Below are 20,909 nucleotides of genomic sequence, written 5' to 3'. Positions count from 1 at the left end.
GTATGAGTATGCATTTTTTTTAGGAGGCCGTAGTCGATTTGTAACCGAAAACGCCAAAAATGAAGTAATTAAAGGAAATTTATTTCTATATATCTGCTCAGAAGAATTAATTCTTAAGGTGCCTAAAACACCGCTTTAACTTCGGCGTTTTTTCTTAAATTTGCCATTATAAGCTCACAAAATAGAAAATGGAGAAAAAGTTACATTTATGTACTTTTATTATTTTATACCGGTGTGGTGTGATATAATTTATACTATTAAAAAACGTACTTCCTTTACCTTGGTAAAATAGCTATACCTTCAGTCGTTAGATTGAGAAAAATGGCTTAGAAAAAGTATCTAACTCATTTATTCAGTCCCCATTACAACAATCTTCCATTATAGGTATATATAAATCCAGTTAATTACTGCAAAATAATGTGAAATTACTACAAAAGTTTCGGGAAATTAAGAAATTTGGGCTACAGCTTCTTAATAACGAGAAAAAAATATCAATATTAGTTACTCAGTTAGCAGCACATCAAGCACATGTTATTTATGTTAACAGAAGACTGGGAACGGACACGATAACACAATAAAGTCACTGATAACAACACGCACAAGCACTAATGAAGTTCCAGGTAGACGACCCAAAGGCGACTGAGCGAAATCCTGATAACAATTACTTTAAAACATACAAATATTTACCCTTATTCCAGTCAGGAGGCATGCAGGTAGCTCGTTTTAAGACTTACTGTTACTACTGTTTAGTTTAAGCAATATTTGTACTTATTTTATGACGTTATCGCGTACCAATAACGCGACCAATGCAATATTTAACGGATCCGTGAGATCCAAAATATCCGGATCCTATGAGACGTTGGATCCGGATCTTAGATTTGACGGATATCCGGATATTTCGGATATCCGGATATCCGGATCTCAAACCCTAGCTGTCACCATTAAATACCAATACATTAAATAAGAATAAGCAAAGCTAAGGGGCCTACAATGTACACTCATGCTCGTTGATGGTAAACATTACTAAAAATTTAGGTTATGACAAGTATTGGAAGAACTCTTTCGAACTTTTAAGATTATGTTCAGTTTTTTGTTTTAGGGTTAAAAGGCATAAATAAAATTAAAACGTATGCCTTAATCTATCCAACAAGACCATAAATTGTGTCCTGGAAACCGTCCATAGGCCCACATGTCTAATATTTTCAGCAATCAGTTGTGACTATTTACAAAGGTAAACCTTTTAAACAGTATTAAGAGCCTTGATTATATCGCCGTTCTTTCGCAATATCTACCTAATCCATACATGTTTGTTGCAGGATTAAATCTTGCCCAATATAAGGCGTTCGTAGTAGGTAGTATCTTTTCAGACAATACTTACCTATGGCGGTTTATGTACGTGTACAACGCAACCAAGTCGAAAAGTGACCCTTATCTTATTTACCTTTAAATTAAATAAACACCCAAATATCAGTTGTTTTATTTTTAATATGTATATTGTACAATATATACCAATCAAAAAAATTACACAGGTATGTCATATTCATCCAGAACAGTACACTAATTTACATTAACAAGTGGCATATTATATTGTAAATAACAAATATATGCACTATCTAATTATCTGCATTTTGATATGATTTTATTTTAGTAAACTTAGAAGACATAGATAGGGAACAAAGAGAATATAAGCACTACGATAGGGAGTTGTTTTTGATATCTTCAAATTTGTTCATCATTTTGATTAACATTGTTTTAACATCGCTTTTAAATTGTCCGTCCATGTTTCAATTTTTTTCAATAAACCGCAAGTGACAATTTGAATTGACGTACGCAGGGCGCGCTCAGCGGAAAAAAAAACTGTTGGTTCGATGTACATTGCTGCTTTTCTTAGCGCAATACTGCTCTTTGAGTGTTGCCCTACTTTAGTTTGCTTTACATTGCTACTGACAAGATTTGGTTGACGGACTATACTTACCAAATGGAATGAGATCCAACAAAAGAAGTAGGTATATAAGGGTGGTACTGGTATTCCATCTGTCCAATATCTTTGTCCAATACCGTGCCATTGCATCTCACTCTCTCATTAAGCAAAATGTGAGATAAAATACACGTTAGACAAATAAATTGGACAGGTGGAATACCACCCAGCTGTGTTTTATACCCTAATAGGTACTAAAATGACAGTTTTTTTTATTTAATGATATTACAGTTCAATAATATTCAAATTAGTACCCATATTATTCTTTATTTTCCACCAATAATATAATAAATATACTTGGTCAAGCAGATCTTGTCAGTAGAAAATGGCGGCAAATTTGAAAAATGTAGGCGCCAAGGGATATCGTCCCATAGAAAATTTGAATTTCGCCCCTTTTTCTACTGACAAGATCTGCTTGACCAAGTATAAAATAAAAAGGCCATTTATTCCATAACCAAAAATTAAAGGTTTGCCGTGTCTTCTTTTGCCGTCTGGTCCTTTCCACGGCGTAGCCTAGCTGGGGCCTATTTCTCAAACGGTAAAAAAAAAAAAAAAAAATAAATAAAACGTTTATTCAGAGATCTTTCTTATAACTAATTACATATATTCTTCTGCCAAACCACAGAGTGGTTTGTTGGCAGACGAGGCTCCTTTATGTATTTGCAAGCTAGGTAGTTGATAGGTAACTTAAACTTAGGTATCTATTTAACCCTTTACCTCATGCGCAGCCCTATATAGCAACTATTAAAGTTCATTTTTAAACAAATACTTTTTATTTATGACATGAAGTAAGGGGTTAACTCTATATTCTAAGTAAATATATTACTTAGTCTAATATTATTAATGTGTTGCCATAGTAACCCATACGATTTGACAGTTCGTGGACTAATAATATTAGTCTAATACCGTTCGAGAAATAGGCCCCTGGCCACCAATAACTTACCTGTGTTACCTACTTTTAGTATGTGACAGATCTGTAAGACTAAATTAAATTCAGGTGGAATGTATGTCAAATCACTATTATTAAATATTTATTCGTTTTGGTAGGTTGCCACATTTACAGCTGCTAGGTACCTACAGAAAATTCTCAGCCACTTTGTATAATAGTCCGACAAGAAATTGTAGAAAATTATTGAGGGCGCCACTTCCTACGTAACTGTCACATTTTTGACGTAAAAAAATGAGTATGGATCTTTTTTTGTTCCATTTTATTTAATTTGTACTATTTTATGTCGCACTTTACACAAGTCACTAGAAAAGTTTTGCAATATATAAATATGAAACAAAGAGGTGGCCCGTCATAGTAATATAGATGGTCAACCAAATCTTGTCAGTAAAAAAAGGCGCGAAATTCAAATCTATGGGACGACAGCCCTTCGTGCCTACAATTTTCAAATTTGCCGCCTTTTTCTACTGACAAGATTTGGTTGACCCAGTATATATTCTTTGCCCGTCATATATACTTTTTAAAACTATATTTTCATAGACAATGATTGGCCGGAAAACAAATACTTTCTTTTTAAATCTACTCATTTGACTTCCAGTTCGAGCGCCATCTTGATAGTCACGCCTCGTGATTAATTCCTTTGTTTTTAGCTCATTAATATTGTTTAAAGTGTAATATCGATAGCTTATTATTATACAGTAAACTAATGTGGTATAGTGTGCAGTGAATGAAGAATTAATCTTGAAACGCGTTTAACCACCAATTTGGAGTCAACGGCCGGTAGTCCACGTGCTACTTGTAAAGACCGGCTATCGCTTTAGAAGAGCTAAGAAAACCACCGTACACTGACTGTCTATTACCTTGATACCAACTTGATACTGGCGAAATAGTCCTACTGGACTGAAGCTATAATTTTGAAGCCATAAAAATGAAGAACAAATAACAATTTACTTGATGTTGGCTACGGGCAACACCGCCCTCAAGTCCATAACAATTAACAAGAAAAAAAAGAAGAAAAAAAACTACTCATAAAAAAAAAACTTTTTGCGCATTTTTTGCGCAAAATTTCAGCCTCACTGTGCAGAGGGGGAACGCAGCCATTATCCTGGGAACAATGCCACAGGCTAATTTAGGTTTAGACTTATGATTTATGATCATTTATAATCTGTTTTAATAAATGTATGTGTCGGAGGCAGATCGTAAAATCGGCCATATCGAGATATTCCCAGGCATACCATGAAACGCCGCCATTTCATGATCTGACTAGCGACTACCAGCCATATCGTTCAAACATCAACGTTTGACGATTTTCCTAGCGACGTTTAGGCATATCAAATAAGTAGGATGTGATATTCCTAAGCATATCATAAAACGCCGGCATTTCATGATCTGCCTAGCGCGACCATCAGCCATATCGTGCAAACTCAAGGGGTGATATTCCTAGGCAGATCATGAAACGCCGGCATTTCATGATGTGCCTAGCGACGACCAGCCATATCGTGCAAACCTCAAGGGGTGATATTCCTAGGCAGATCATGAAACGCCGGCATTTCATGATCTGCCTAGCGCGACCACCAGCCATATCGTGCAAACCTCAATGGGTGATATTCCTAGGCAGATCATGAAACGCCGGCATTTCATGATCTGCCTAGTGACGACCAGCCATATCGTGCAAACCTCAAGGGGTGATATTCCTAGGCAGATCATGAAACGCCGGCATTTCATGATCTGCCTAGCGACCACCAGCCATATCGTGCAAACCTCAAGGGGTGATATTCCTAGGCAGATCATGAAACGCCGGCATTTCATGATCTGCCTAGCAACCACCAGCCATATCGTGCAAACATCAAGGGGTGATATTCCTAGGCAGATCATGAAACGCCGGCATTTCATGATCTGCCTAGCGACCACCAGCCATATCGTGCAAACCTCAAGGGGTGTTATTCCTAGGCAGATCATAAAACGCCGGCATTTCATGATCTGCCTAGCGACCACCAGCCATATCGTGCAAACCTCAAGGGGTGATATTCCTAGGCAGATCATGAAACGCCGGCATTTCATGATCTGCCTAGCGACCACCAGCCATATCGAGCAAACCTCAAGGCTCAAAAGGAACGTAAACTTGTATTAAAAGGTACGATCTGGCAACACTGGACTCGGACGCAGCGCCATATAGAATGCAGCGCCACCAGTGGCAAAAAATGCAATTATTTTACGATGCGATCGGTATGAATGAAGCTAGGAATTCGACGAATACTTTGCTTCCATCGATCTGCCGAATCTTTTATAAGACAGATCGTGATATGCCTGAGTAATTTTAGTCAGATCATGAAATGGCGGCGTTTCATGATATGCCTAGGAATATCTCATCAATTATTTTACGATGCGCCCGGTATGAAGCTAGGAATATCAACGAATACATTGGTCTGCCCGATCTGCCGCCTCTTTTATAAGGCAGATCGTGATACGCCTGGGTTAATCTTAGTCAGATCATGAAATGGCGGCGTTTCATGATATGCCTAGGAATATCTCGATATGCCCGATTTTACGATCTGCCGCCGACATATGCATTGCCAAAAGTAATCAAATCAGTTAATTACTTGTAAGTAAAAAACAAATAAACGGGAATACTTTTAAAACAAGATTATCCGAAGAAAGAAGATCCGTTATTTACTTATTTTTATACTTTACTTTAATATTGTCTTGTAACTAATAAAAATGGTTTAGTTGAGTATCTAGATAAACTAGCTACTAATCTAGAGTTCTAGAACTCTACTAAATGCTCTGACCACACCATTTAAATTTATAGCTTTATCTATTTTTAGCAGCTAACCTTCTTTTGGCAGACTGTAGACGCTTGGTGTCGATCCCATTAATAGATAAAAATAGAAAGCAGAAAATCTCATAGTATTCTAACAGTTATACCAGGGGTTCCCAAACTGTGCGCCGCGGCACCCTGGGGCGCCATAGACAGTAGAGAGGGGCGCCGTGAGGCAATCCACCTCACCAAGTTACCTATCTATTTCGAGTATTTCGAATAGCCTAGCTAGGTTAGGGCGCCGCCGCCGAAACTTTAAACTTGCAAATGCGCCGTGGACTGGAAAAGATTGGGAACCCCTGAGTTTTACATCACATTTTGTCCAGTCTCTAGGCAATAGACATATAAAATATTTAGAAGTGGTGTCATCCAAGACAACTTTCCATTGTCGTAATAAGAACTTAGAGTCGGACTAAGCTAACTCTGCATGACATTTGCAATGGCAAAGTGTAGCCATGCCATCATTACTGTCAAATTGCTATGAAACATTAACGTAGGTACCTATATCTCAGACGCCTTACGGGCAACAAGAATGGCGCATGAATGGGGCCAGTACAGCGGTGTGACACCGCTACAACGCGATTGGTTGATGAGTTTGCATTGCAACGCAACTAGTTGCGCCATTGGTCGCAACTAGTTGCGTTAGACTGCATTATTAGCTCGAATTCGTGAGTACACCGCTGAACTAGTACCATTTTTAGTGCCTGTAAGGCCCGACCTCAGATATACGTCAATGCTATAAAAAGACGTTTCTAATGACACTCCTCCACTTTGCTATGTTCAAATCGATGCAAAGTTAGCTTAGACGGCCCCTATAAACGTACTGTTCGTGTTCTGACATTGACGCCTGTTGCCAAGTAGATTAAATTAAATTTTATCTATACTTGCTTACGTTCTTGTTATGTTACACTTATTTACCTACTTCAGCAATTGACGTTTATTTGTACAGTCTGAACAAATATTAGTGAATAGAACAATTAAGAGTCACAAGAACATATAGTCGCCGCCATACGATCGAAGCACCGCTCTCATTTAAAAACGATTCTAAACGCGCCAAAAAAGTATCGCTAGTAAATTTCTAAAGTATCAGCCATACCATACTGTTTAATAGAGACACATCTCTTTTGGTAAAGCTACTTAACAAGCTATTACATATTTTTGGTGTGTATTGTTCTCCGCTATTATTAAATATGTAACTAACTAGCATTTAACTATATAGATTGCTAAATAGTTTAGATCCGGCTCGAAGGACCAACAATCATCATTTTTCACTTTTGTCTTTCATAAATGCGTGAAGAACTGAAGGCTCAAAAACTGTTCTTGGGCTGTTCTTTGGTATCTATGTGCCAAGCAGCTAAATTCATCGAACACGTGTCTCTTTTCATTATAATGGTGTTTCATTCGCTATACTGAACCGGGTTCAGATGTAGCCGTATGTTATTTCAGGTGATCGATCAAAAACATATTTTCCGCTTACGTATTTTCTTTACATAGCTTCATTATTTAATGAGTGTAAGGAGTAGGTACGCCTTAACATGAGGTCACAATGCTTCATTTGATTCGATCTTGAAGGCATTTGCCACACACTTGAACCTAACCTAACAAGAACAAGACGGACGCTGTATTACGTCTCTTCCGCTCCGTATTCATATGATCTTGGTAACAAAAAAAACCTAACACCCACTGACAGCCATATGAACTTATGCCCTTCTGACATAACGCATCCACAATTCAATAGCTAAGAGCCAGAGTGACTTTAAGACCACGAGACTGCTTACGCGAATGTGTACTATAAATTTACAACCATAAGAAGTATTATCGTGTGTAATACAAAGGGCACTTGGGTGTACGAGACGGAATTGAGGTTCGCAGCGCGTCGCTTTTTTGGCATCGGGTAGGCGCAATGCGTTAGGTCACCTTCAAGCGTTCGTTGACCGTGGTCAGGGACGGCCTAACCCTGACCTCCGTGACCCCCCCCAAATGCGCGCTAATGGCCAGTTACCTTACGAACAGTGTTCCATTTATGCACGTTTTAATTTAAAATTGTAACGCTTAAAAAATACTTGTATTTTACCTCTTCGTAGCAACAGGATGCAATACCTTAGGTTAGGTAACAAAGTTAAAGCTACAATGTCAAAAAAAGTCAATGTGTAAACATCGGAATCGTCCAAATGGGTGTTTTATTTAAAGATAGTGTGAATATTTTCCGAATAACCGCAAAAACAACTTCCGTCTAACAAGTTTTAAAGAAACACCTCGCTTCAAGGCCCCCTGCTTTAGAGGAGTCGTGCATTATTTAAATAATTTAAAATAGGTACGTACCAAATTGAAGCGTTTTGCCTCATACTTGGCCAAGGCGGCCTTCGGACAGCAGTTCCTACGTTCGAAGTTGTCTGAATTCATTATGTATTCACAGGTTCAGGTTAAGGCCACGTCACGGACTACAAAACCACTTATTTACTTGACCAGTTTAAATCGGTCTCATGCAGGTAGAATGTTGACGTGTTTTTGACTTTATGGCTGTCTTTCCGTTTTCAAAAACTTTGTAGAGCCGTGTACCTATAGGATCACTTAGTCGTCCGCCCGTGTGTCTGTCAAGACCCTTTACCTCGCGAACGCGTCCGTATCGAGTTGAAATTAAGATCATACTCAGATCGTCAGTCTCTTAAAGCTGTGAAAAAATCGAACTTCTAAGTTAGCGTGAAAAATTGATACGGCCGTTTATGCCGCAAAAAACGTATATGGGGTCTCCCTGATATATCGACGCGCATTCGGCAAAAGCCGATAGGAAAAAGCTTCCAAGTCCGCGCAATAGGAGCGAAAAATCGTCGACGCGACGCGTGACCAGGCGCCGCGCCGCGCCGGCCGATGTAAGCCGAGCCGAACGACGACTTTTTCGCTCTTATTGCGCAGACATAAAGCTTTTACAGTACATATGGGGCACATACTTTTTCGCACTAGTGCGAAATCGAGACTGCAATGTTTTTAACTTTTTAATTTTTTGAATGACCATAAACTACGCACTTCGCGACCTATTTTTTAACCGGCAACGTCGACTTTGCCGTCCATTTTTGAGAAAATAACTATTTCATGTCTCATGCTCGGAAAGTGGCTCGTTGTTGTTCTAAAAGGTGTGCAGAAAATGATACGTTTCTGCACTAGAGCATTTTACGTTCCAAGTACGATTTTTCAAATTTGTATTTTATATTTGACTCCAAATTCCATAATAACGATACTTTTGCCTAAATAGGTACCCTCAAGAAATACTATAAAAATTATAGTCACGTTTAAAAAAAACACATGCTTTTCACTTTCCTCGTATTCGAAATGAAAAGTAGAGTGTATCACTCGGGTGAAAGGCATCATTTCAGCCTCGGACTATTGGCGCTCTCACTTCATTCGAGCGCCAAACTACCTCGGCAGTAATGAGTGCCTTTCACCCCTTGGTTAACAATCTACTATTAGTTTCCCGCCTTATTGAGACTATTAGCACAATAAGTAATTATAGTATTATCATAACTATTATTAGTAGCACATGGTAGCACCTTGCTAGCACATATAAGAGGGGTAATATTGTATTTGTACTTTTTTTAGAAAGGTTTTTTTAAATGAGTTCAGAAATGACGGAGTTCTCAGGTAACATCTGGGTAACATACGTATAGGTAGGTACAAATACTTAGGTCGAATTGATAACCTCCTCCTTTTTTGTAGTGGGTTAAAAATTAAACAGGTATTATACAATATATTATATAACAGGTAACTATACAATAAAAGAGTAAAAATGCAATCATATCAATTTTATTTTATTACATTAAATATATCAATGTATGTACAATTATTTGCCACAACAACTTTGAGACACTATTTTTTTCTCTAGGACACGTAGGGTTTTGTGGATTTGTTGGTTGACTACAATGGATACATTGAGGTTTACGGTAGTGAGGAATTACATCTATCCACATCACATTGAAATACGATTAACACTCGAATGAGCACTTGCGTTTCTTAACGACTTTTATAGGGTTGATATATCATCCAGTATAAAACAGGTATCATAAAGAACAACATGTGGAGTAAGCAACCTTCAAAATAGTCCCTTTGACTTCAAACCTTATTGATTTTTGTTTACAAGATACTTGGTCTAGCCCTGACTGGAGTTACGTACAAAGGATTAATGATTAAAAAAACATTGGTGGTCAACTAAATAGTGATATTTAACTAAGGATGTTACACTTTTACTGAGCAAATACTTTCTGATGGATCTTTTACAAATGCGCGGATCATTATTCAAGTATAAGGTACCTACTTCTTTATTCTATTTAACATAGGGGATGGGACCCCGACAGACAACAAGTTACTTTTCAATGAAAGTAATGAAACCTCTTTAAGGCCAAGCGCGGACCACGATTTTTTGTCGCGCGATTATTTTGTCGCAGAAATGCAACGTATGTGTTTATATGCCAGTGCGCGCACATGCGACAAGAAAATATGTATTACAGCGCGATTTTAAAATCGTGTCGCAAAAATTAAAATCGTGGTGCGCGCTTGGCCTAAAGGCCCACGTTATCATCTTATCACGTCACACGCACAATTGATAGTACGAAATAATATTTGTTGAGTACACATATTTCATGTTAGATAAAGCATCTATAAGTAGCTGCAACACATACTAATGGCATCAATCAATCTGTCTAAAAAGAGTTTATGTTATTTTGTCTCGTCGCCGTCGTCTATTGTTGTGCGAAGTAGCAAGTAGGTACTACGACAGTGGACATGACCTTAACACTTCGACTAACATTGTACCATAATTACGGCCAAGTCCTGTATTATTAGTCTGTTTAAAGTCCGTTGCTTGTTTGCTTTTATTACAAGGAAAATACGAGTTTTCACATCCGTAAAATGTAGATGACATAACTCTAATGACACGGTGTACTAGAATGTATAATTGGCTTCACATTTCGTGTCACAACCCATGAAAATGCCCATTTATTAACTACTCCTAACAACACTATCTATTATTAACTACATACACTTATATCATAAACAACATTTAACACTTGAGCAGATGCAGACATCGGCATTTTACAAGTTTTATATTATATACCTATAGTTACCGTGCCAGTTCTAGTATAGTAAATATTCCTAATACCTAAACTCCGTTTACAATTCAAAGATACGGAAATGACACCTTTCCTTAACCTGTTGGTTGTAACAGCCACTCGACAAAGTCAGCCAGCTAATGGTGGTTCTGTTTACACATTTGGGGACCACTTCCAAGTGTTTCCGGAGATTACCAGTAGTCCGCGGACTACCGGTTAAGAACCACTGGTTTACGGTAAATTTTTGTCTGGCGCCATTATTTTTGTGTGTTTGATATTAAATATCAATACGTCATTTAAATACCTATCTGAGAAATCTAAACAGAATTTAGTAGGTAAGTACGTTTAATATGTGTACTACACAACAAGAGGGCCCACATTTCATGTGGGCTTTCGTAAACCTCTACCTCTAAGGTCCCGTTTCTTTGTAAACATCCGTCATACGGCCCTAAAACAAAAGTAGCCGTAACATTAGGATGAACCCTACTAACATGGCCACCAACCTACATAACACGCATCCGTCAAGTACTTAGTGCTCGATTAAAAACGTCTGAGACTCTTGATCACTCAGTCGAGTATCAATGATAAGAACCTACATTGTATGCAAGTGTTGATTTTAAAGTACATACCAATGACGGCAATTATATCACCTGATAAGTATAAATATGATTACAAATTCAGTATAGATCTGAATTTTTAAAACTTGTAATTTTATCAATATGTATCTACGAGATGCAGCGACTGTCCGCAGATAGCCTAAGAGATTAGCAAACGTTTAGGAAAAAGAGCAAACTGCAAACAACCAGTTTCAAAAGGTTAATGAGCCCAGATCTCCAACGCTACGCCAACAAGTCGCTACAGCTCAGTAGGTGTCTTAATTTAGATCTGCTAACTTTGACAACAAATGTAGAGCTTCGGTTCACGCTTGGACGGATTTTGTTAAATTGTAGAGTAGGTATCCTCGCTACTCATCATTCGCAAGTTTCGCAACTGCTTTATGACAAATTTAATGACATTAAATGTTTTTCTTAGACAACATTTACCACATTAGGTGGTAGTGGTACTGACTTAATCAGTTTTTTAATAAGGTGCTATGCCATAATGTATCAAAAACTGACAATAGGTTGTTTAACAAGGGAACAAAGTTGTGTTTATCCCCTTCTGCTAATATTTGTACCCGAGCAAGCGAAAGATTCCAAAAGTTAAAAGATGCTTCGAAAAGTTGAAACTTGAACATTTCGAGAATTTCAATTCTCGAGGGTCAATCAAACATTGCTCCCGAGTGAAACAACATTTTTCACCACCAACGCGAGTAAAAACATTTCATATCAAATTCAAATGAAGGTTATTAAGTAAATATGTATTATTCAAAATCATCACTTATGAGTCAATTCTACCACCCATCATGAAGAAACAACTAATAAATTGCATCAGATTATTTTGCCACTACTGTTGATAAAATGCCATTTTCTCAACAGTTTATCAAGTAAAAAGAGAACCTTAACGAGCTCGTGTGGTAAAAAAATATTTATGCTAGGTAGGTACCTATTGCCTTAAATCGTACTTTATTTATTTTATTATTATACATATCTTATTGTAGAGTCAATATGAAACAGTCAGTACTTACACAGTACAGGTACACATTGATTCGATACTGTAAACATCAAATCTGGACATATATGAAACTACCTTTACAGACCAACACTCTTTGTATTATTTCACATTAGAAGTGCACATACTTATGTAACGATCATATTTATAATTTGGGTTTCATTTAGGTACCTACAAATACATTTCAATTGATTGCAACAGTTGTGCCTAATACGTTAAATCGAGCAAACAGCTATTATGTATATTTAAATTAACCTATTAGTGTACATGCAGTATTAAACAATGCAAAATATATATGTTTTTCAATCACACCAGTTTAGATTAGTTGCAAACAGCAGAACCGTTATTACAGTGTACCTATCTACATGTAATTGTATGCTAAAGAAATATTCGGGTTGGGTATGTAAACTAGATTCACAATTTCTTTATAGTGTCTCTTAAACCAGTGTTTTCTTTTTTTACTTACTGTAAATGTTTAAATTGTACTAAGTTTCTTATTTAGGTGGAAATAGGAAGTTAGTGTGGTTAAATCGAGACCACAACTGCACACTACAAAAATGAGCGTACGAGCATAGTTTATCAAGACATATGTATATACATATCTAAGAGTTTAGGATTTTGTGGCCTCTTATATATTTAGAATCAAAATCGCTGACTCCACTTTAAACTATTTAGGTAATCATTTTATTATTGATTCCAAATCAAACTCGGCCGAACCCATCTCTTCCAATAAGGTCCCTATACTATCACAACTTACATAAAAGGTGAGGCTAAAACCTGTGAACTGGTAACGAGAGCTATGAATTAATAATCACTGTTTAAATTGGTACGTCAATACAGCTGCTATTATTTCTGGGCGACAAATAATTAAACCACCAGCAATATCTACATTTACTTTTGTGTTGACATTTGCCTCAAGATACCGTTTTGTCGGTTGTCAAACGATTAAGTACTAAGTAATAGCGTAAATGTTTTTAGATCGAAACTGTTATTTGACGATTAACAACTGAGATACCTTAGGTATCTGGAAAATAACACATTACTTATATCTTTTTTGACTTATTTGTATCCAAGATATAGTAATATTCATAATTCATATTATGTACTTTGTAAGCCAACCTTTTTATATAATCACTACGTGTTTTATTAAAAGCACAGGTCCATATATTAGCTCCTATTCGATATATCGTTAAGTGACCCTGACAACGTTGCTATAAATTCGCCCATAAGTCTGATACCTAACAGTCCAAAGGATAAAATTACCCTATCGCAAGCCTTACGTTCGACTATAACTCACATTTTCAGGGGTACTACAACCGTCAATTGTATTCCATTTCAATCATCAAAATCAATTTTTAAATCAAGGGTGGCGTATTGACGGAACGAAGCGACAAAAAGGGTTGTTCCTAGATATGTGGCATGTGCCGAGACCCATACTTCTCTCCACATCGGACCAAATGAGAATGAAAAAAGCCCCAATACTTATAATCAGAAAGAATTACAAACGTAGCGAAAGATTCAAGCTTTCTAACATCGAACTCTGATGTGAATATTTAAATTTTTCCACTTCCATTTATTGGCATTACTCTACTATATCACAATGTAAATCGCCTAGAGCTTTGCTCTACCAGTCTCAAACAAAAAAAAAACAAGTGGGCCCCACGAAACCACAAATTTAACGCTGAAGTCGCTGAATATAGTAGACCACAAATTGTATACCCGTTGCGTACAAAAAATACCTGACACTTAATATACCTAAATCGTCCAGCATTACCAAAAAAACTGTTTGAAATAATCTTATTATTCAAAGTTGGTCTCTACACGACCAAGATTGTAAGGTCAATGAACTAAGCGTCGTGAATCCATCTACGTGCAACGTGCATTAATAAACACTTAGGTCTTATCGTGTTTTATTAAGAAAAACATCGATAAACACTTCGTTGGAATAACGATTTAGGCCACCGTTTGCGTACCTAGATTTACCCCCTCAATATTAGCTCTATTAGCCTAAAAACTCCGAGATGCCTTAGACGACCTCTTGTGTAGGAAAACGTAATAGACCCTTTGTTGGTGTTGAAAGAAGTAGTAAAATAGATCAATTGAGGTCGACTGATTTTCAGCCCCTTTCAGCCCCTATACTTAGTTTTTTTTTTGGATTAGAAATTTGGTAAACAATCTTGATGTGTCTTTTAATTAAAAACACTTTTTAAAAATCAATAACTATTACTTATGAATTATGAAAGCAGAAGACTATAAAAGATCGTATTAGATTCATAATTGTTACATATTTACCGTAACTTATTTTTAAAATGTGTTTAACAATTAAAAGACACATAAAGATTGTTTACCAAATTTCTAATCCAAAAAAAAACGAAGTATAGTTCGTAAACAAAAGCAAACAATTTTGTCATATAAAATAGCCTTAGAGTCAGACGATGCAGCGATTTTGATAGCTCACGCAGTGCAAGTGTCATTTTAAACGTCAAACTTCTATGAATTTATGACGTGTAAATAACACTTGCACTGCGTGGGCTATCAAAATCGCTGCAGACTTTTCTTGGTCTAACTCTATCTTCTGTTCCCGAAAAGTAATGACACTCAAGCTGGAGCAATTAAGATACATTACTCATACATTAGTTTTGGATTGTCAGTTACATCGGCATGAGCACTTGAGCAGCCCTCGACGTATTTATGGCCGGTTTCCAAATTGGGATCATTTAATTCTTCAGTGTCCAAAATGTTTAGGTACAGAAAGAAAAATTCAGCTAAATCTCTGCACAATCATAAAATAAGGTCATAAAATTGTACATATTTTTGGCCTAAATAGGCTAGTTAACTATAGATAAATTATTATTTTATACAGCAGTCATGAAATTAGTTTGTACATGGAAAAAATACCTTATGAGACGGATTCATTGTACAAAATTATTGTTGTTCATTAGTTCATTACTGTACATTTTATTGTGTACATAAGTGACTCGAATTTAAACCTCTTGAATAATCTTAAAGAACTAGCTGTATCTAGTGATAATTAGAGAAATTAACCTTTTGGACGCCAATGACCGATATATCCGCACCGTAGGTTTAACGCCAAAGACCGATTAATCGGTCACAGACCACAGAGCAACATAGACCTACGTGCATATGCATAAAGTTCAATTTCAGTTTTGACACTTCGGTGACGTGGCGTCAGCGTGACAGCTTTTGTGTTTGACACGGCGTCGAAAAGGTTAATGATTAACCGGGTCCACACAGCGAGCATACGCGCGAGGCAATTTGTGATTTCCTCGCGCACAAAACGACCAGTGTAGACGTGCCTCGCCTCGCGCGTATGATAGCTCCGTGTGGACCCGGCTATTCAGATTCCGAACAAAATATGCTTGCATATATTTAGGTATTAAGTTTTATTTGCAGTAGTTTAGGTAGGCTAAAGATAAGTAAATACCTGCGTCATAAGTTACCTATAATAGTATTTATATCCCATACCTATTCTACTAATCATTATGCAATAACATTTGGCACAAATTCAAAAATAAAATAAAATTGATAATTGCAGAGTCTTTTATTAAATAACATTAAAATCAACTGAACGAGAAATTGATAAACATTAGATCATTGCGTTTCAGACACACCTACCTATATTACTATTGATAGTGAATTGTACTATGTAGAAGTGTGGTTGTACTATGTACTTAAATCATAACAATGGCAAATTGTAGGTATTGGCATAGAGAAAAAAATACATAGAGTGCTCACTCCATACATCAGTTTTAGTACCAAAAAGACTATTAGCATCTAGAATCGAATAGCGGAACTATCAGTACTGCTACTTGACAATAGATGTAGCCACCGACTGGAAAGTCTTATGCTGTTAAGACTTTCCGGTCGGTACTACATCTATTGTCAAGTAGCAGTACTGATAGTTCCGCTACTCGATGCTAGAACACAGAATAAGTAATAGTATTATTATACAGAACGGACACGCACCGCCCCGCCCCGACTCGGATTACCTCGCCCCTCGACAGCAGTTAGCCGAGTTTTAGCCGCGCGCTCAGTTCGGTTAGCGACGCGATGACGGACGGAACGTTCAAAATGCCGGTCCATTGTGCTATGTACGAGTACCGAGTGTATCCTGTGTGTGTGTGTTATTTTAGAAATAAGTAATCAAGTTTTTCAATTTAAAGTACATGAAATGTGTATAAGGACAATATCGTACGTCACATACATACACGCCTACCGATTTTTTGTTCGTTGAATTTAGTAATGTTAAGTTAACATTTTAATGTAAATACCTACACAGATATTACTTGTAAATGTTTTAGTTTTACACTCTTTTCACAAAAAAGAATTTATGCTCGGAATATTCGCGTTTTTATTGATTGATTTATTTATATTTTGGAGATCCAACAGCTATCTATACAGAGTATCCCAAATTAATAAGAGATTAAGAAGAGTATTTTTTTTATTGTAATATAATTAATTAGGTATTTTGCCCAAAAAGTCAGCCTCATTGTGCAGAGGGGGAACGCGGCCAGTATCCTGGGAACTGCCTCAGGCTAATTTAGGGTTAGATTTTTGATTTATTTTGTTATTCAATCTCTGTTATTAATATATACCTATTGAATTTTTGCATTAGGTATGTATGTTATATAAAATCAATAGGTGTCAACAATAACGTAAATATAATAATGGCGTAACAAAACAATTGGAGCGTAATTAAACTTAAACATTAGTTAACATATTTCGGTAACAACAACGCAGCGGGCGGCTTGTCGTGTCACTTCGGCCGGCCTTGGCAAGCTTCGGCTTAGCCTTCCCCGCGCGCCGCACGAGAGTCAGCCCTAAGCGACTTACTCACACAATGACGCGTGTACAGACGCGCCGTTCATACATATAAACGCCAATGATTTTCGATGTATGGCGTGTCCGCCCTGTGGCCAGATGTAGACACTGAAATTAATAGTTTGAACTGATGTATGGAGTGAGCACTCTATGTATTTTTTCTCTATGGTATTGGTCAAGTCTCGCCATAAAATGATGTGCTGTAGGCAAGTTGATATCAAATATATTTTTACACTTTGACACTTATTGCATTGTGATAATGATAAGGCAAAAATGTGGGCATATCTTTGATGGGCTGGTTTTTATTTTGTTGTTGACTTTTGTTATCGTCAGACTTCGATAAAAGGTTGGTGGCTAGATAGCTTCCTATTCTGTACAATATACGCGCAATCTCACCGTCCTAAAAAACCTTCCACTAAGTTACGAAAAAAAAAAATTGTATTTCCGTAACGTAAGCGATAATAATTACCTACTTGATACCTACATGTTTTTCTAAACAAGGTGTGATTTCGTATTTATCGTACCTACAATGAGGAGCTCTTCAAACCAGCCAAACTTTACCCATATCCAAAAACATATATGTATATTGACAACAAAATCAAAATCAGCCCTGATAGGTACTTAGATCACCTTAACTTCCTGGCTTAGGGATTAGCATCTAGTTCAAATAACTATGGAATTCAGAGAAATTACAGGGTAATTAAAGTCTATTTTTTTATTCGGTAGACTGAAATGACAGTTCATAGTACATAAAATGTCATTTCATACTATGAAATGTCATTTTAGTCTACCAAATAAAAAAATAGACTTTATATATGCCAATAGTAACAGTAGATAGGTACATGCTTCTACAATTTGAGTGAAACCATCACTAGTTCAAATCTCACTCAATTCAGTTGCAATAACAACCTTGCACTATACAAATAAGGTTCATTTCAAAAACTCATTATTGAACGCCACATAGAATTGATTTTCTTAATATCTACTTTTTAACTTAACTATCCCATTTATGTATAAAATTACATAGAAAGCTTATTATTAATATCTAATTCCAGTAACATTCAATCCTTCATAATTACTAAAATAATTCAATTACAGCCAGTCAAAGAAAAATATCAAGTCAAATAAAAATCTATAAAAAATATTAATTTATACGAATTTGAAAACAATTAACTATATAACATTTTTTGATTACTCTGAGATCAGTCATGTCAGAGACCAAACTTAAATAAAAAACTAGAGGATCAAATTGCTGCCAGAAAACATCAATCTTTAATATTGGTCATCATCCCCACAAGGATTATCCTATTAACTTACATCTGTGAATGTCTATAAACAGATCAAATTATTCCATAAGTCCACTGTGCCTTTTTAAAGCATCACTTTGGTCACTTTGGAATAAGTTAATTTTTCTTTTTCGAGAGTCAAACCTCACACCTGTCTCCTCAACTATCTTTTCACTATTCTTAATGGCAGAAATAATGTTCTCCTTCGAAGGAGGCACCAACTTTAGCTCTTCTGAGCCTTCAACTACAGAAGGTTCTACTAGGTGCATTACAATACGCTCTAGCTTTTTTGGGTGCTCGACCGGTGCATCATCACCAACTGTGACCTTTTCAGTTTGCTCCTGACTCATATCCACTATCACAGAGTACTTCCGTTTCATCTCCTCCATCATTCTACAACCATAGTCATCCCCTATTACACTGTTAACGCATACAAAGCTTTGCACTTTCTTTGTGTCCCTATCTATTTCTAAAAAACCTCTAGTTCTCATGTATATGAACTGGCCAGTGCGAGACATCAGTCTGTAATAGGACTCGCCAAATTCCCGACTTTGATCATACATCTGCCGCAGAACACAAATTACCCATCGCACATCATCTTTGTGCATGAAAAAGAAGGCAGATGTGCCCGTAACTTCCTCTGTCAAGTACCCAGCCACCAGGGATATGCTCTGATCACATTGCACTATGCGCCCATCTATCAGGTGCCTGGTCCAGTATTCTGAGTAGGCCGTGGGCAACATGATGCGAGGCGGCATGTTGTTTGTCAGAACGTGTACCATGCCAATAAATACAAAATCATTTCCACTCGATGAGAATGTGCGGTTGTGCCTGACTCTTTGCCTTCTAATAATCTGCTCATCCTGGACCCCCACTGCAGTGGCTCTGTCCGCGCGTCTGAGTGTACCATCTAGTCGGCACCGTTCATACCTGGGCGGATCAGACCTAGCGCCAGCCCTTACTATCCGAATTGTGAAATTATGGCGTTGCTCTATGAATGACTTGTCACAACCCTTCTGAAGTTCAGGAGGATAGATGTGCTGACGTAGAACGGCTGTATCTTCAGGATGTATATAATTGTAAATATCTTGGCCCAACAGGTCAACATGACAATAGCCTAGTTTCTCTTGTATGTTAGGTGAGACATTAAAAATACGGCCGCGGCACGTGACTGATATCATAAAGCCGCCGAGGAGATCAAAAAATTTTAGGAAGGCGGGAGACCAAGTTTCGACATGGCCGCAGGTAATGGTGTCCCCGAACACATGCTCGTTACGCAGCTTATTGGCGGCGAGGCGCAGCACGCTCGTCTTGTCCACCTTGCGCTGCGAGTGCACGATGTCCGTCAACAAGGACGTCATCACTTGGATTTGGGAGTTGTATTGGCTCCGGCGCTGCTTCTCCGCTATGATGCGCGACTCGCGATCGCTCGCCTTGGCCGGCGGCAGGTCCGGCGAGCGCGACTCCGAGGAGGAGTCGCCGCAGCTGACGGCGTGCAAGTCGAAGGCCATCTGCGGCGGCGGCACGCTCACGGCCATCCCGAATTCCGGGCTCCCGATACCTATCTGACCTGATATAGCCGCCTGCATGCCGAGTCGCGTGCCCGCTCCGTCAGACGAACTCATTGCAATAGACACTGCACTATGCACACTTGTTTATACCATATTCATGTTAGAACGCAATGTGTTATCCCGGACAATAATCACTGATTGATTGTCAACATAGTATCTTGTTCACATCACTTTCAATCCAATGGCACAGAAACACGTTAAGTAAACCATTTTATCAACACAATGTGGTATTTGCTAGGTATTGAATAATATGTAATAAGACAAGAGCCCTGATTGAACGAATGACAGACAGTGCAGTGCAGCCGCGGCGCGGACTGGCTGGCTGGACTGAACTCACTTGAGATTTCATTTCATTAAAATACTATTATTTCTGTTCTACTCATTCTTATTTCCTATCTCTTTTACTCATTAATTTTCACAAGGACACGGAACAGATAAAGCTTCGATAGGCATAGCTGACAGATAACATTCCGGGGTCTTCCAATGCGCAAAATAATTGAAATAAAGTGCAGTACACCAACATGAGGAACAGTGCCAACCATGTGCCAACATAAAAGCCGTAACACACTACCGCACTGCACCGCGACATAGAGTCTGGCTAATGAAAGTTGAGCCTGAGATTTATAAAAAAATTTTATATGGCAACTTTTTTTCCTATCAAATAAGCTGTCAGTTTCAAGCTGTCATTTAATTTCATAGTAATTTTATTCCCAGGTGCGGTTTTTATTGAAATTCCCGCGTTATCTCAGGCTCAACTT

The 20,909-nt window shown here is 37.6% G+C and overlaps 1 protein-coding gene across 1 annotated transcript; it reads right to left on the bottom strand.

Annotated features, from left to right (window-relative positions):
- Nucleotides 1-18,112: 18,112 nt before the first annotated feature.
- LOC134652885 (basic helix-loop-helix ARNT-like protein 2) lies at nucleotides 18,113-20,442 on the bottom strand. The gene has a single exon (XM_063508076.1). The coding sequence runs from the start codon at nucleotides 20,203-20,205 to the stop codon at nucleotides 18,640-18,642; it is 1,566 nt and encodes a 521-aa protein (XP_063364146.1). The 5' UTR covers nucleotides 20,206-20,442; the 3' UTR covers nucleotides 18,113-18,639.
- Between the last annotated feature and the right edge of the window lie 467 nt (nucleotides 20,443-20,909).

Source organism: Cydia amplana, chromosome 12 (assembly GCF_948474715.1).
Source record: "Cydia amplana chromosome 12, ilCydAmpl1.1, whole genome shotgun sequence".
Lineage (NCBI taxonomy): Eukaryota > Metazoa > Arthropoda > Insecta > Lepidoptera > Tortricidae > Cydia > Cydia amplana.
Note: the sequence above shows the minus strand (reverse complement) of the source record. Positions and strands in the feature narration are given on the sequence as shown.

What these genes read in the sequence shown, in the direction of transcription:
- LOC134652885 (XM_063508076.1), bottom strand. Translation starts at nt 20,205, where the DNA reads ATGAGTTCGTCTGACGGAGCGGGCACGCGACTCGGCATGCAGGCGGCT.